The 17,812-nt window shown below is 41.4% G+C and overlaps 2 protein-coding genes across 3 annotated transcripts in view; both read left to right on the top strand.

The window, feature by feature from the left end:
- eed (embryonic ectoderm development) overlaps positions 1-12,898 on the top strand; it is a 48,028-nt gene extending 35,130 nt beyond the window's left edge. The window contains exons 13-14 of one of the 2 annotated variants that reach the window (XR_007247720.2): positions 1,254-2,280; positions 12,793-12,898. The gene's annotated coding sequence lies outside the window, so the exon portion shown is untranslated. The remainder of the gene's footprint in view (positions 1-1,253; positions 2,281-12,792) is intronic. The other variant, XM_048532460.2, reaches the window with a different exon arrangement.
- Positions 12,899-13,365: 467 nt separating this feature from the next.
- hikeshi (heat shock protein nuclear import factor hikeshi) overlaps positions 13,366-17,812 on the top strand; it is a 37,482-nt gene continuing 33,035 nt past the window's right edge. The window contains exon 1 of the mRNA XM_048532461.2: positions 13,366-13,479. Coding sequence (XP_048388418.1) covers positions 13,450-13,479 — 30 coding nt within the window. The 5' untranslated portion in view covers positions 13,366-13,449. The remainder of the gene's footprint in view (positions 13,480-17,812) is intronic.

The raw sequence follows: 17,812 nt of genomic DNA, 5'->3' as shown, positions 1-17,812 counted from the left end.
GCTATCTACCACCTCCTTGCTGGAAAGGACAGCATGAGTTATCCACCCATTATTGTCCTTGGTAAGGTGGTACTGAGCTGCCTTCTCAAACCCTTGCGGTCGATGTGGTTGCTTGAGTTCTAGGATTTTGACCTAGTGATAGTGAAGGAACAGCCATATAATGTAAAGTTAAGAAAAGAAGTGTCTGTATGGTGCAGGAAGAGGAGCTGATTGTAATGGCCCAGATATTCGGAGGACCAGATGAGGGAATTGCCTAGGAAATTTAAAATGCTGGTTGGCAATTCTCCCACTGACAGATAAATGAGTAGCCTTAAAAGAGGATGACCATAAGTCATCTCACCAGGAAATGTGAAGAGTTTAGCTGAAACCTATATATTTTATTACAATAAACTTTAGAAACTCAGGTTTTCATCTCTATAGAGTATGTTGATTTATTTCTGAACTTTAGAACAAAGAGCAACTAAAATTACAGTACAGGAACAGGCCCTTCAGCCCTCCAAGCTTGCACCGACATGCCGCCCATCACACTTAAAAAACCCCCTACCCTTCTGGGGACCATATCCCTCTATTCCCATCCTATACATGTATTGTCAAGAGACCCTTTGAAAGTCACAATTGTATCTGCTTCCACTATCTCCCCTGGCAGTGAGATCCAGGCACCCACCACCTTCTATGTTTTAAAAAAAAAGCTTGCCTCATATATATCACTTTTTAAACCTTGCTCCTTAAACCCATGGCCCCTTGTAACTGACTCTTCACCCTTGGAAGAAGCTTCTGACTGTCCAGTTTGTCCATGCCCTTTATAATCTTGCTGACCTCTATCAGGTCACCCTCCACCTCTGTCGTTGCAGTGACAACAACCTAAGTTTCTCCAACCTGTCCTCATAGTTAATGCCATCACTACCAGGCAACATCCTGGGAAATCTTTTCTGTGCCCCCTCCAAAGCCACCACATCCTTTTGGTAGCATGATGACCAGAATTGTACACAGTATTCCAAATGCGGCCTAACTAAGGTTCTATAAAGCTGCAACATTACCTGTAAATTTGTAAACTCAATGCCCCAGCCAATGAATGCAAGCATGCTGTATGCCTAGTTGACTGCCTTTTCCACCTGTATTGCCACTTTTACTGACCTGTGTACCTGTATACCCAAATCCCTCTGCGTATCAGTACTGTTAAGGGTTCTGTCATTTACTGTATATTTTCCATCTGGATTAGACCTTCTAAAATGCATTCTCTCTCAATTTTCCAGATTAAACTCCATCTGCCATCTCTCTGCCCAAGTCACCAACTGATCTATATCCAGCTGTATCCTTTTACGGTCCTCATCGCTATCCACAATTCCACCAACCTTTGTGTCATCGGCAAACTTACTAATAAGACCAGTTACATTTGCTTCAACATCATTTATATAAATTACAAACAGTAAAGGTCCCAACTCTGATCCCTGAGGAATGCTACTGGACACAGCCCTCCATTCAGAAATGTACCCTTCTACTGCTACCCTGTTATTCTCTGACCTTGCCGGTTTTTTTTTAATCCATCTGGCAAGCTCACCCCAGACTTGTGTGACTTTACCTTCTGTGTCAGTCTGCCTTGAGGGACCTTGTCAAAGGCCATAATGAAGTTTAAGTAGACAACATCTCTACCCTTGTTGATCATCTTCATCACTTCTTCAAAAAAAAAACTCCAGAGTTGGTGAGACATGACCTCCCCTTCAAAAAACCCACTGCAGGTTCAATACCCATTCCAGGAACTTAAGAACATAACATAAATTTTGTCTGACACTCCAGTGTGGTACTGAGGGAGTGCAGCACTGTTGGAGGTGCTGTCTTTCAGATGAGATATTGGATCAAGATGCTGTTTGCCACTTCTGGTAAATCTACATGTTTCCATTGCACCATTCGTTCAAGACCAGGGGAGATATCCTTCCTGTTATGGCTATAATTTATTGCTCAACTAACATCACAAACATCAATTATCAAGTCATTACTATTTGCTGAGCCCAAATTGATGTCATGTTTCCTACATTGTGGCTGTACAGGGCTTTGTACTACGTTGAGGCCATGGAATGTGCTATATGAAACTGTAAGAAATAGGGGGTCTAGGCTATTCGTACCATAGAGGCAATTCTGACATTGAATCAAGTTGTGGATTTGTGGCTGATCTGATCGTGGTTTCAACAATATTTTTCGTGCAAGTCTTCACTCGCTTGCCAATCAAAAATTGGTTAAACTCAATCTTCAATATATTCAATGAAACATCCTCCACTGCTCTAGGTAACAATGAATTCTATCAAATGTTTGTATTTTGAAAGGATATAATTCCTCATTATCTCCATCTTGAGGGGGAGACCACTAAGTTTTAAACTGAATCTCCTAGTTCTAAATTCCCCCATGAAGGGAGACGTTTTCTCTGCTCTTATCCTTCTCAGAAATGTAAATAGTTCAGCAAGATTGTTTCTCAATGCTCTAAACTCCTATGAATAGAGTCCCAATCTGTGCTGACTGTTTTTTTAAATAATAATCAACCTTTTTGTATTGATATCTCACACTTTTCCCACATTATACTCACTGGCTAATTTGCAATGCAGATTGATGCCACAAATGTCAGTTAAATTCCCATAGCAGCTGAGGTTACCATGAAGGACACGCCTCTTTCTTTCCCATCACCTGAGTCATGATGAGCCTCACATTAAACCACCACCAGTTATCTCTTTTTAATGAGAGTTCAGTTCTATGGTCTGGTAAGACTATGCAAACTTCAATCCAGCGCTAGTTCTTTGCAAGCACTTTGTGTGTCCTTCACAATTTGCTTTGATCTACAGTTGATTCAACAGCACGTCTGGCAACAATATGGTCAATTTCTTCACACAAGCGTGAACATAGATCACAAGCAGTTGAGGGCTCAAAACCTATCCCTGAGTGCTCCATGAGTTGCAGTTATCCAAGCTGGAAATAATCCATTCACTGCAACTCAACTCCTGTCAATTATTCAATCCTCTAACCATTCTGATAAATCACTCTAACACAAAGAGCTCTTATCATGTGCATTAACCTTTCATGTAGTTATGATGAGCGAGGCCTTGGGGTATTCTATCTCAAGACTGTTTGTAGTGTTGCTTACTTGGTCAAGTGCAGTCTTCACTTATGCTTGAGCTGGGATGTAATAGCTGCCAGGATAGTGCAGGTAGTAAGGATGGCACTTTCCTGTAAGATATTTTGGGTCAGGGTCACTACATCTGAGCACCAGGACTATTGATTAGGAGGGAGAACCCACTGAGTATTGCCTTGACCAAGGACTCGGGGTGGTCCATTCCCATGCACCTGGACTTTCGAATTGCTCTTTACACCTGCACCTTTAGTCACGGAGGTAGCACTGTTCTTCACTAATGGTTGCTGGTCTCTAATTAGCCAGCGGCTACGGGCAGGACATGACATTGCATTTCCGGGAAGAGATGTGAGGAAAACACTACCATGTGACCATTCAGTTGTAATGATTGGCCCAAAATCCCAGGGGTTGGGGGTGGTGGTTGAGGGGCTTTATCATGAAAGGTTGGGAAGGGAAAGGGTAGTGGCTGGTTTTTTAAGTCTTCTGATGCCTGACACCAGATCAGAAAATTCCGTCCACTGGTTCCCTTCATCCACTACACTCAATGAATCTAATATATTCTCCAAACAAAATAATCCCTAATACAAAACCATGTTCACTTTGCCTGATTTTATTTACCTCCTTCATCATTGATTCTCAAGTGTGGCAATGACAGAGATTAGACTAACTGAGCTGTGATAATGGGAACTGCAGATGTTGGAGAATCCAAGACAATAAAATGTGAGGCTGGATGAACACAGCAGGCCCAGCAGCATCTCAGGAGCACAAAAGCTGACGTTTCGGTCCTAGACCCTTCATCAGAGAGGGGGATGGGTGAGGTTCTGGAATAAATAGGGAGAGAGGGGGAGGCGGACCGAAGATGGAGAGAAAAGAAGATAGGTGGAGAGGAGAGTATAGGTGGGGAGGTAGGGAGGGGATAGGTCAGTCCAGGGAAGACGGACAGGACAAGGAGGTGGGATGAGGTTAGTGGGTAGGAGATGGAGGTGCAGCTTGGGGTGGGAGGAAGGGATGGGTGAGAGGAAGAACAGGTTAGGGAGGCAGAGACAGGTTGGACTGGTTTTGGGATGCAGTGGGTGGAGGGGAAGAGCTGGGCTGATTGTGTGGAAATGGTTTGCGACTGGGAGGTGCAGTTGTTTATTGCGAACCGAGCGGAGGTGTTCTGCAAAGCGGTCCCCAAGCCTCCGCTTGGTTTCCCCAATGTAGAGGAAGCCACACCGGGTACAGTGGATGCAGTATACCACATTGGCAGATGTGCAGGTGAACCTCTGCTTAATGTGTAAAGTCATCTTGGGGCCTGGTATAGGGGTGAGGGAGGAGGTGTGGGGGCACTTGCCCCAGTCGCAAACCATTTCCACTCCCCCTCCCATTCTTTAGATGACATGTCCATCATGGGCCTCCTGCAGTGCCACAATGATGCCACCTGAAGGTTGCAGGAACAGCAACTCATATTCCGCTTGGGAACCCTGCAGCCCAATGGTATCAATGTGGACTTCACCAGCTTCAAAATCTCCCCTTCCCCCACCGCATCCCTAAACCAGCCCAGCTCTTCCCCTCCACCCACTGCATCCCAAAACCAGTCCAACCTGTCTCTGCCTCCCTAACCTGTTCTTCCTCTCACCCATCCCTTCCTCCCACCCCAAGCCGCACCTCCATCTCCTACCCACTAACCTCATCCCACCTCCTTGACCTGTCCGTCTTCCCTGGACTGACCTATCCCCTCCCTACCTCCCCACATATACTCTCCTCTCCACCTATCTTCTTTTCTCTCCATCTTCGGTCCGCCTCCCCCTCTCTCCCTATTTATTCCAGAACCCTCACCCCATCCCCCTCTCTGATGAAGGGTCTAGGCCCGAAACGTCAGCTTTTGTGCTCCTGAGATGCTGCTGGGCCTGCTGTGTTCATCCAGCCTCACATTTTATAGACTAACTGATCTATTGGGTCCTCCCTTTGTCAAAAGTGGTGCTACATCTGCAACGAAGAAAGATACAAAACACTTGTTTATAGTTTCTTCCAATTCCTTGTATCCCATTAATAATCATGTATTTTTCTCGTAAAGAAATTGCTCCTTCATTCCAGGCCTTCTCACTACAGCTGGAAGCTTATCCATTGTTCTGATTGTTCTCCATGCAAGGAGCAATCTCCTTTATCGATCTTGAACTAGCCTTAACTCCACAGTCAACAAAGCGCATATGTTAGTCTGCTAGAAAAAGCCACCTCACTGTTGCATCAGATGTTCATTAAACAGTTGGTTGACCATAATACATTTGAGTGATCATACCTGTGGTAAGTCTGAATCTCAAGTAAATGGATTTTCAGACTCACTGGCCTTACATTTGTGCAACTTTGCATGAATTCTATCAGATACTCTTCATTCTTTGTCACAAGCCAGTCTTAACTGAGTGGTTTAGCTCTGGAGTAATACATAGCTGTCCCTATATAGCGTTTAAATAATATGGCAGGTAGCTAATTTTCCCGTTGACATTGTTTACTAGCTCACAATTGTCATTGGGAATATAATGGCAGTTGTCTAATAGTGCAACAGAAGTTTAACAATCAACATATCTCCCATCATGTGTTGAATCTTAATTTTTCTCTTGGCCATGTACTCTTTCAATGACCAGGGAGATCCTGCAGTCAGCATCAGAAGAGAGGAATAAAGGGACAGAAGCAGGCTGCTCACTCCTCAAGCTTGATTCCCCATTCAATTAAACAATGTACACACTGTACCATAACTCTATTCACACACCCTTGTTCCATAGATTATTTTGTTAAGCAACATAACTATCAGATACTTTGTCTGAGGGTGACGTAATGTTCCACATGAGTCAGTGGCTGTTAAATGGCCAGGGTTTCATTACAGATTTGGGGGTGTGGTGGTCTGAGAATGTCATTTTGTTATCCTCCCAATCACTAGAACTTGAGCGCCTGCTCATGTGTCTTTACCTGGCTCTGCACCATTAATTATTCTATCCTCACCCCCTTCTATGCAATTACCAATACCATCCATTTTCACGATTTATTGCATTTTCTTTACTAACGTTGGGGCCATGTTCGTTTTGAATTGTTTAAATGGCACGATATTGGAAAATAATTTAGCAATTACTGCCCTAAAGTCTTAAAATCTACACATCTCAGCTTTGAAAATATTCAATGACTGACTAGTCACTACCACCTGGGCTGAAGAATTCCAAGCATTCACAGTTCTGAAGGAAGGCATTGTTCCTCATTTCAGTCTTAACTAATGAACCATGTCTTGATAATTGAGAGCACTTCAAAGACATAAACACCATGAATGCTGACCTAAATTTTGATTAATTAGTGACATTTTAAGTAGAGTTCTTTTAGGACAGACATAATAGTTGGAGACCTGCACTCATCAGCTACTTTGTACCCTTGTGCCCAAGAATCTGTAGTTCAAGAATCCTGCCCGTTCAGATATATGTTCTCAGAATGTTGTTGGTGCCTATGTTTCCAGGAGTTTAAATTTTGCTGTGGGGAGAACAATTTGAGGAAAACTGAAATAGATAATCGGGCCAGGGTACCTTCTACATCTATCTGAGCAGCAAATGATACCTCAGTTTGATGTCTCATTCAAAAGATGGCCCCTTCTACTGCATCTGGAGTGCAAATTGAACCCACAACCATCGGTTTAAGGCAGGAGTTCTATAATTGGCTAAGTAATGATGGAATGCTGACAGTTGCAAAGTCAATACCACTGCTAATCCAGGATTTGGGTGTAGGTCACCTCAGCCCCTTTTTCCAATAGGTTCCCTACAGTAAACATAAGAAAACAAGATTTAGCACAGGTTGATCATTTGGCACCTTGAGCATTTTACGGCTGAACTGAAAAGGACCTCAACTTCCCCATCTGTCCTCAATAGTCCTTGATTTCCTTCAAATATCTACTAATGCAGATAGCTACTAGCTTACTTTAAAATCCCTTTGTAGACATTTTTTATACTTTTTTGGTAATCCATTTTCGTGTCTATCTTTGTCATCAGCAGATTTAACTTCCATACACAGACCATTCAACCAAGTAATTCATGTAGGTTGTAAAAGGTCAGGCCCAACACTGGTTCCTGTGGAACACCATACGTAACAACTTATCAACCTAACAATGACTCAATTATCACTGTTGTTTGCTTCCTATTAATAATCCAATCTCTATCCATGCAGTGAGGGATGTGAATGGGACCTGAATATCCTAATATTGGACTTTGCAGGATTGGATGGTGTGATTTGCGTACTGAGGGGCATCTCCTGCAGGGACAAGATCCTTTGTCAGGAGAACTTATCCACCTGTGGTTGGATTTATTATTATCACACACCAAGATACAGTGAAAAGTATCATTTTGTGTGATAACCCGACTAATCACACCATACATTAGCACATCAGAGTAATAAAACAGAATGTAGAATAGAGTGTTATAGCTACAGAAAAAGGTTGCAGAGAAAGATCAGCTCGGATATGAGAGTTCTGTTCGTGAACTTGTAAACAGTGGGAAAGGTGTTCTAGAATCTGGTATGTGTTTTCGAACTTCTGTATCTTCTGCCCGATGGAAGTTAGTATAACCAGAATGGGAAGGGTCCTTAATTATGTTGGTTGCTTTCCCAAGCCAATGTACACAGAGTCAATGGAAAGAAGGCTGGTTTTCATGATGGACTGGGCAGCTTTCACAACTCTGATTTCTTGCAGTCTTGGGCACAGCAGTTGCAATACCCAAGTGGTGGTGCATCCGGATGGGATGCTGGTTGGTGGATTGGTGAATTACGTGGGCGCTGCATGAGGCATTCAGTGTAACAACCAGTAGCCTGACTCTGGAGGCTGAACCTGTAGCACAATCTGAAGAAGGGGTGGGCAAGAAGCATTGGAAAGAGAGAGGAAAAAGGGTAATAACTATCAATGGCAGCAAGATGTCAAGGACTGGTAAGTCACAGTTCTGAGGAGCAAGGGCAGATTAAAGTTTTATAACAGTGGCTAGAGGACTGCAAAGTGGCAGAAAGGTGGGCACGCAGCTGCTGGAGACCTTAGTGGGACAGCACCATGGAATTCAAGAGGTTGTGAGAGATCCCGTTATCTCTGAGAAACGAGGTAATGTGGGTCTCATGATCATGGAAAATCATGATCAAAATTTACATGACACCAGGTTCTGGTCAAATAAATTTACTGGAAATCACAAGCTCGTAGAGTGCTGCCCCTTCATCAGGTGAACTTCATCAGATAAAGGGGCAGTGCTGTGAAAGTTTGTGATTTCAAATAAACTTGTTGGACCATAACTTTGTGTTGTAAGACTTCTGACCTTGTCCATCCCAGTCACACCTGGCACCTCCAAATCACGGAAAATCATATGAGCTCTACCAACTGAATCAGCTGATTAGAAATTAGCAGTTAAACATTGGACCTGGAGTATCAGCTATGATTATCCAATGTTAAGAGATTATAATTATTTGACACACAGAATAAGGAACCCATGTTTTATGACCTTCATACAGTGTGTACCTGATTTGCATGCCACACTAATATGTTACCCACTATACCATGAATTCTTACATTGTGCAATAGCCTTTTATTGTGGCTCCTTAATTAATATCTTTGGGAAACCTCAAGTACACCACATCTATAGGTTCTGATTTATTCACCTTGTTACAGCTCAAAAACTCTAATAATTTATTCAATCACAATTTATTTTTCACATCAACTCCTAGATTGGACCATTTTCTAAATATACTGCTTTAAATGCTTAATTATGAATTCCTGCATTTTTCTTTGACCTGCTAGGTTTATTGGCCTGTAGTTAACTGATCAAAAACAGAAGTTGCTAGAAAAGCTCAGCAGGTCTGACAGCATCTGTGAAGAAAAAAAAAATCGGCTAACGTTTTGGGTCTGTTTCTGAGGTAGGGTCACTGGACCCAAAAACGTTACCTTTGATTTTTTTTCCTCACCGACGCTGCCAGACCTGTTGAGCTTCTCCAGCAACTTTTGTTTTTGTTCCTGATTTACAGTATCTGCAGTTCTTCTTGTTTTTATATAGTTTACAGTCCCTTTCCTCTGTTGAACAGAGGGGTTATGTCCCAAATGTAGCAAATTTTGGAATATCTCTAGCAAGGCATTTCCTAACTTTGCAGCCATTTTTTAAGGTCCTAGGATACTGGCCATTAGGTGCAAGAGACTTGTTAGCTTTTAGTCAATAGTATTACCAGTAGCTTTTTCTTAATGATTGTAATTGTTTTCAGTTCCTCCCTTCATTTCCCCCTTGATTTTCAAGTATTTTGGGCACCTTTTCTGTCTACTGCAGTGAAGAGATACAAAACACGGTGAACTCTTCTACCATTTCTTTGATTTTCATTATTAATTTCCCAGTACCTCCCTTTTAAAAGATTAGCATCCACTTTGGTTACTTGTTATTTTTTAAAAAATAATTGAATAAACCTGTTGAGATGCATTATCATACTCCTCTTAAAGCAGATGTGACTTGAACCTGGGACCTCTTCATCAGTTTGGAACATTACCACTGTGCCACAAGATGTGTTTTTAGAAACTCTGGCCACGTGTTTATATTTCTATGTAGTTTTTTCTTGGCCCTAACTTATTCTCTTTTTTTTATAACTTTTGCTGGCTTTTAACATTTGTCCAATCTTATGACCTTCAAATAATCTTCATAGTATTTGATTTTCTTTCAATTTAATATATCCAGAACTTCCTTCATCATAATGACATATTCTTAGAATTTGCTTCAAGGTGGATATACCTTGCCTACAAGTTCAAAAAGTTGCTTAAATGCCTGTTACTGTTTGCTTCTTGTCCTACCTATTAATATATTTGCAATACACTTCTAATTGCCTTTAGGTTTCAGACAATCCTAGACCCACAATTCTTAGCGTCAAACAGTGTAAATTCTACCCTGTTTACTGTTGTGTAGAGACCATTAAAACTGAGACCATTAATTAATCTGTTTCATTACATATTATTATATCCAAAGTATCAGATGAGAGTGTCGGTGGAGGGGGCCTGGTCGGGCCTGCGGGACAGGAAGAAGCGGAGGGCCTTGAGGCCATCTCCATGCGGAATGCAGGTGTACAGGGACTGGACGTCCATGGTGAATATGAGGTGTTGGGGGCCAGGGAATTGGAAGTCCTGGAGGAGGTGGAGGGCGTGGGTGGTTACACGGACGTAGGTAGGGAGTTCTGGACCAAAGGGGAGAAGATGGAGTCCGGATAGGTGGAGATGAGTTCGGTGGGGCAGGAGCAGGCTGAGACGATGGGTCGACCAGGGCAGGCAAGTTTGTGGATTTTGGGAAGGAGATAGAAACGGGCCGTGCGGGGTTGGGGAACAATGAGGTTGGAGGCTGTGGGTGGGAGGTCCCCTGAGGTGATGAGGTCGTGAATGGTGTTGGAGATGATGGTTTGGTGCTCGGGTGTGGGGTCACGATCGAGGAGGCGGTAGGAGGTGGTGTCAGAGAGTTGGCGTCTGGCCTCGGCGATGTAGAGGTCAGTGCGCCATACTACCACTGCGCCACCCTTGTCTGCGGGTTTGATGGTGAGGTTGGGGTTGGAGCGGAGGGCATGATTCCGTTGTACATGACGCTTGTGAGGCCGCACTTGGAGTTTAGTCACTGTGCTTTCGGAAGGGTGTTATTAAACTGGAAAGAGCGCAGAAGAAATTTACAAGGATGTTGCCATGACTCAAGGGACTGAGTTATAGAGAGAGGTTGGACAAGCTAGGACTTTTTCCTTTCGAGCGTAGAGACTGAGGCGGGATGTTATAGAAGCGTATCAGATCATGAGAGGCACGGATAGGGTGAATGCACTCAGTTGTTTTCCCAGGGTTGGGGAATCAAGGACTTGAGGGCACCAATTTAAGGTAAGGAGGAAAGAATAAATGGGAACCTGAGGGACAACTTCTTTACACACGGTACGCACACAGAATGAGTTGCCAGCTGAAATGGTTGAGGCGGGTACATGAACAACTTTTAAAAGGCATTATACATGGATAGGAAAGATTTAGAAGGAAATGGGCCAAGTGCAGGGAAATGAGGTCAGTGGATGGACATTTTGGTCAGGATGGACCAATTTGAATCAAAGGGCTTGTCTCCATGCTGTAGGGCCCTATGACTAACACATTGGAGACTTGATTAAGGTATCAAGATTATGATGGATTCAGACAGGATGAATGGAGAGCAACTGTTCCTCTTAGTTGAAGTGTAAATTATAAGAGGGCATAGTTTTAGGATAAGGGGTAGGAATTTCAGAGGAATTTGAAAAAAAATGTATTTGCTCAGCAGTTGGTGGGAATCTGGAATGATCAGAGGATCAGATAGGGTGGACAGTGAGAGTCTTTTTCCGAGGATGATGACTTCAGCTTGTACAAGGGGGCATAGCTACAAATTGTGGGGTGATAGATTTAAGACAGATGTCAGAGGCAGGTTCTTTACTCAGAGAGTGGTAAGGGTATGGGACGTCCTGCCTGCCAATGTAATTAACTCAGCCACGTTAGGGGCATTTAAACAGCCCTTGGATAAGCATATGGATGATGATGGGATAGTGTAGGGGGAGGGGCTTACATTAGTTCACAGGTCGGCACAACATCAAGGGCCGAAGGGCCTGTTCTGCGCTGTATTGTTCTATGTTCTATCAAGCTCCTGAACTGGCACTATACTGTTACATATGAACTAGACATGACATTCAGCCCCTCGAGCCTGCTCCTCCATTAAATACGATCAGGGCTGATCTGGTTGTCGCCTCAAATCTACTATTGATAATCTTTCACTTACTTACTTTAAAATCATTTGTCTATATCTACCTTTAAAGATATTCAAATACACTGCTTCCATTGCCTTTTCATGAACAGAGTTCCAAATACTCACGATTTTGAAAGTAAAGAAAATGGCCTATTGTCTGATTTAAATAGGTGCCTCGTGACTTTTACTTTGTGAAATCCCTACTTTCAAATTCTTCCAAATGAGGAAATATTCTTTCCAACTACTATTTCAAGATCCTTCAGGTTTTCACCACTTACTTCTAAGTCCAGCTATTTATATGTAAATGCACTGATTTCTATATCTTAGTCTTCTGAACTAATGTTGTCCTTAATTAACAGAACTACCCCACCACCCTTTTCAAGCTGCCTGTTCTTCCAAAATGTCAAACACACCTTAAGTTACAGTCTTGATCAGCAACTTCCAGCTACGCCTCTGTAAATGTGTGAGACGGTACATATTTATTTATTTTTATGCTATCAATTTATCCATTTTGACATTCATAACAAATAAGTCCTCTTATCATCAAACTCTTTTTCTGTCAGGTGCTGCACTTTTTCAGTTTACGCACTCTCACTTATTGCTCGACGCTGTATATTACTACGAATATTATTATCCTGCACCACTGCCTTGTCCTCTAATTTATTTTGTCTTTTACTACATAATCCCCCTCACTAATTTTATTTATTAATTGGCTGGTTATTTTCTCCTCTCTTAAACATGCATTTCATCGAAATTAGGAACTACGATTTAGTTGGAGACTTAAGTTATATAATATCGGAAACGTTTCAGTGATTTAAATTAAACGGAAGAAGAATTAGGAAAGAAGTGATGGCATTTTTTATTCAGCTAATATGTGGTCATTTGCTCATTGCCTGAAAGTGTGGCAGTTAAACGACTTTAAATCTAATTCATTTCTCGTAGAATTTAACATGTGGACATCACCCAAACCGTAACCCTAAAATATGGAACAGAAAAATGGAAATTAGGACTAGGGTGAAGAATTCCTTTTCCCTCTGCCAGACTGAGCACAACCTGGGAACGGCTTCTGCTTGCAAGACCGGGCTCTTTAGGTTTTTGATTGTAACGTCTGCAATTGCAGCCCGGAGAACTTTACAAAGTCGCCCCCACCGAACTACAGTCGATTTAAGGAGAGTGCCTTCTGGTGTTATATTCAGTTGGCGAGTGAAAATTTAGTCAAATCAACTTTCAGCGTCAACGAAATCAAATAGAAGTGGATTAAACTTGCTGGATGCAACGGTACTGGATACGCAAAATATGAACAATGCATATATATATATATAAAAGATGAATTACACTCGAGGCACAGCATTTACAAACCATAATCTAGAGCCCCCCCACTAAGGATAACGAGCAGATGCGCAAACTGTTTCCGGGTGAAAGGGCGGTCCTACTGGTGGTAGCGGCGGTGCAGTGAGGATTCTAGAAACTTCTGTCCAGTTCAGTGAGCGGTGGCAGCAGCAGCAGTAGGAGGAGGAGACGGGAGAAGGATTTGTGACATGTCAGACTTTGGCGAGAGCTGCGCTCTGATCATAGAGGGGTGGTGTATTTGGTGAGATAATGTTCGGGTGCCTGGTTGCGGGTCGATTGGTAAGCTGAATATTTTTGAGTTAACACTTATGCACCTTACCTGTACGTTTGGGATTTAGTAGTTTTCATTTTAAACGCGTGGGTGCTACAAGCGATATAATACTTCGGGGTCCGTGAAAAGTTACATCTATTGAACGAAAAAGTGAATTAAACTTGTGTTTTGAAGGTAAAATATTAGTTGGCGTCAATGAAAAAAATGCTTTAAGTATTTGGGCAGTCGAGCAGCTCAGCTGCTTGTTGAGAAATGTCAGCAATTCCTGTTCTCATGTTTCCAGCATTGGTCGTGTTTTGTTTTTGTAACTGACTTTTCTTTTATACGTTTTGTTCGGACTTGGGAAATACTTCACTTCAAACATCTAAAAGAAATATCTCTGGTAAATTGGGTCTCTTACGGGTTCTATCTACGTGCTCTGTAGCCTAACTGGTGCAGATTTCGAAGTATCTGATTTTGCTAGACTATACTACATTAAGCACTATTGTGGGTTTTAGCACTTAACTCGATCGTACCGCCCAGTGTCAAGATCATTCGGGAATGCAAAAATAAGACAGTTTGTAAGAGTAGCTTTCTCACAAATTCCCCTGTCTACTTCGTTCTGTACTTTTAATAAGTTCAAGGAGTATGGCAGAGGCCTGTGGCAGCCATGCAATTTCAATTAATAAGTCTGGCATTAAAAATCTCAGTTATAGTGAGCCCATCTGGTTCTCTAATGTCCACAATGGAAGAAAATCTGCCATCCTGACCTGGTTTACCCACATGTGATTCCAAATTTGCAACCACCTCAGCTGCTGCGGTGTTCCTCTCGCCTGCCCTGGAATCTATCCTTAACTTATTTCCTGTTTCTCTTCAGGCTGCCTTCCAGTTCATCCTGGTCATGAGGTTTACCTCATAACAACAGTTGTATTTTTATAGGCATCTTCAATAAATTGCTTCTCAGGAGCATTATTAAGCAGAATTTTGTATTGAACCATGTAAAAAATAAATTAGGACAGCTTATTTAAAAAAAGGAGCCGAGATGAGAGTAGGAAGCCAGAAAAGTTTGAAATGTCAGTTCCTATGACTAGGTATTGGACATCTGGACAGTAACTTAAAGTGATAGTGATTAAAATTGGAATAGGTGGGAGTCTGGTATTTGAGAATCTCTTGTGTTTTGCCAATTTCTTTCACCTCTTCATTGGCATGTGTGTCTTCGCCTTTCTGGACCTCGCTTCAATACTTTGTTGTGTCACAAACTTCAAAGTGACCCTTCTGCTGCTCCCACAGGTCTTCTCCCTTCCTTCACTGCACACTGGGGTTTGCAACAATTTAAGTTCTGAAGTGCGGTTACAGTGAGAAAAGATTTGAGAAGCACTCCCCTAAACCTCCTTTCTTCTCCAACACTTTCCTTAACATACTTCTTAAAATCTACTACTGACTAGGATTTTACTCCAGTTGTCCTCTTTTGACCTCTTTTTGATTCTGCTTCTTCGAAGTGTCTTTGATTTTTAAAAAAACTTTTAAAGTGCTAAATGAATCCACATTGTATAAAATGAAGTGCTTTCAGATTTTTCCCGTAATTTTTACTTTTTAAACCCTGATTTTGCAGTTTCTTCAATGACATTCTAAAGTTTTACAAAAGACTTTGACTGATTTCATAATGTAGAGTCCAATGCAATACTATTATTGTGTGAAATAAATCAAAATTATAATTTTTTCTCTGTTCTTGAATACATCTCAAAATAGTTTGGCCGACCTTGGGGCAAAACACGACAAAGCACAGATGTAAATAAAAACTATGAAGAACCCCAATATTGACACAAAACTATCTGGGTACTGAAAAACACCAGTTTGTGTTTATATAGTAACTTTAATGTAATGTATTCACTTTGTTGAATGGAGACAGACATTGCCTACAAGTTTTAGCTTTTACCACTAAAGGGGAAAGTTTTTCTGTATCTACTTCATTGAATGATTTTATCGTTTTAAAAGTACCAATTTGATCAACTTTCTAAATTCAAGGTATACACAGCAAGTTCATGGATCCTGTCTTCTCATAATTTGTGCTGTCTATTCTCCAAGCACAGCATCGATATTTCTAATTAACCTGTTCGGAGAAGTAATCAAAAAATAATCCTGGAGCAAGTTGAACTTGAGTCCAGGTTTCACTAGAGGTCCTGTCTTAGGTCAGTATATCATAATGAACTGTGCTGCTCAAAATTTAATGCAGCGCTATAGATGAGATCTCATCAAATGCGTAATTTTCAAAATATATGCAGCTGTGGATGGATATGAATGTTTCTGGTTAGGCCGGCATTTATTGCTCATCCTGAATGCCCTTGAGGGGGTGGTGGTGAGCTGCCTTCTTAAACCACTGTAGTCCATGTAGCATAGGTACAGTAAATGTGCTGTCACTGTCCTAACAGTGAAGCAACAGCAATATAATTTCAAATCCAGTTTGGAGAATTTGTAGTTTTTAATCTACCAGCTTTCCTAATTACTTGCTGTATCTTAATATAACATCTTGTGATTTATGCACTAGGATGCACATACCTTTGTATCTCAGCTCTGCAGTCTCTTGCTAGTTGGATAAAATGCTTTGTTTCTAATCTTCCTGCCTAAATTGACAATTTCACATTTTCCACATTATGTTCTATTTGCTAATCTTTGCTTAGGTTATAAAACTATCTGTATACCTCTTGAACGTTCTTTAGTTGTCTTTGCAACTTACTTTCCTACCTATTTTTGTGTCATCAGTAAATTTGACAACCATCCCTTCCATTCTAGTGAAGCCTCTCTGAATCCCAAATTTTGAAAAATGTAAAACAACATATCCGTCATCTTACTGGCAATTTATTTCATGACCCTGGGATGAAGTCCACCAAAATGAATATTCCTTCTCAGTTGCAACACTGATGCCACACGCGCCATTGACTTCTAGTTCCTATTTCCAAAGTCACTGCCTGTTTAGAAAGATGTCATGTGTTGTTGCAGGCTTGGTGGGTTGAGGGCCCTGTTCCTGTGCTGTTCTTGTTCTTTGTTCTTTTCATTGACCTTTTGAGAAAAATAAATAAGTGTAAATGCTGGCCAGACCTGGGCACTTGTCAATTTGCAGTGTCAACAATTTGGTCCCGCATCTCTGGAAATTGTAATTTACTTGGGTTGTCCGTTCTTGGAGCTCTGCAGCATGGAAACAGACCCTTCGGTCCAACTCATCCATGCTGACCAGATATCCTAAATAAATCTAGGACCATTTGCCAGCATTTGGTCCAAATCCTTCTAAACCCTTCCTATTTATATATTCATCCCGATGCCCTGTAAATGTTGTAATTGTACCACCATCCATTGCATCCTCTGGCAGCTCATTGCATACACGCAGCACCCTTTGGATGAAAAAATTGTCCCTCAGGTCCCTTTTAAATCTTTCACCTCTCGCCTTAACCCTATGCCATTCCGTTTCTTGACTTGCAGCTGTTACTGGCATGTTAGTTACATCCTGTATGGCGAGGACCAATGCAAGACATCTGTTCCATTCTTTTCCCTCATTCTAATTTTCCATTATTGATTTCCTAGACTCTCTTTCTATAAGACCAGCATTCACTTTGACTGAATCTTTTACTTTTTTAGGTATCTATAGAATCTCTTACTATCTTTTAGTATTTCTAGTAATTTGCTGTTGCACTGTAATTTTCCGTCCTTATTAAACTTTTAGTCAATTTTGTTGTTTATATTCTGTACAAACTTTTGTCCTGTCAGACAACTCTGTAATTATATGCCCCTTTCTTTAAATGGAATGCTACCTTGAATTGGTATAGTTGACTGCAGTTACGTGCCTTGAAATTTTTTCCCCCACATTGAAATGCATCTGTTGTGTGCTCTAAATATCCCTTTAAATGTCTGCCACTATGTTTTTATTGTCCTTTTCTGTACCCTAATTTGCCATTTGATTTTTAGGTCGCTCTGCTTTCATAACCTCAAATGGATTCTTACTTAAATTGAAATTGCTAATCTTGGATGTTGTCCTGCAAACTGAATGCATAATTTATTTGTATTTTGATTGCTGTTTCTTAGGAGCACCTTCACACATCATTAATTAATCATTATCTCATTGCCCTATACCTTGTCTAGTATAGACTTCTCTCTGGTCAGCAACAAAACATACTGTTCTTAGAAACTATCCCCAAAACATTCAATAAACTCTTCCTGTAGGCTATATATGTCCGTCTGATTTTTCCAGTCTATATAGTCTTTAGATGTACCCTTTGACAAGCTCCCTGTATTTTTCCCTTTATATTCCATCCTACTGTGTGGTTACCGTTAGTGACTTTCAGAATCTGAGTTGGTGTTATTACTGGAATT

This window comes from Stegostoma tigrinum, chromosome 6 (assembly GCF_030684315.1).
Source record: "Stegostoma tigrinum isolate sSteTig4 chromosome 6, sSteTig4.hap1, whole genome shotgun sequence".
Classification (NCBI taxonomy): Eukaryota; Metazoa; Chordata; class Chondrichthyes; order Orectolobiformes; family Stegostomatidae; genus Stegostoma; species Stegostoma tigrinum.
The sequence above is the reverse complement of the archived record's forward strand: the minus strand, read 5'-3'. Positions and strand labels throughout refer to the sequence as shown.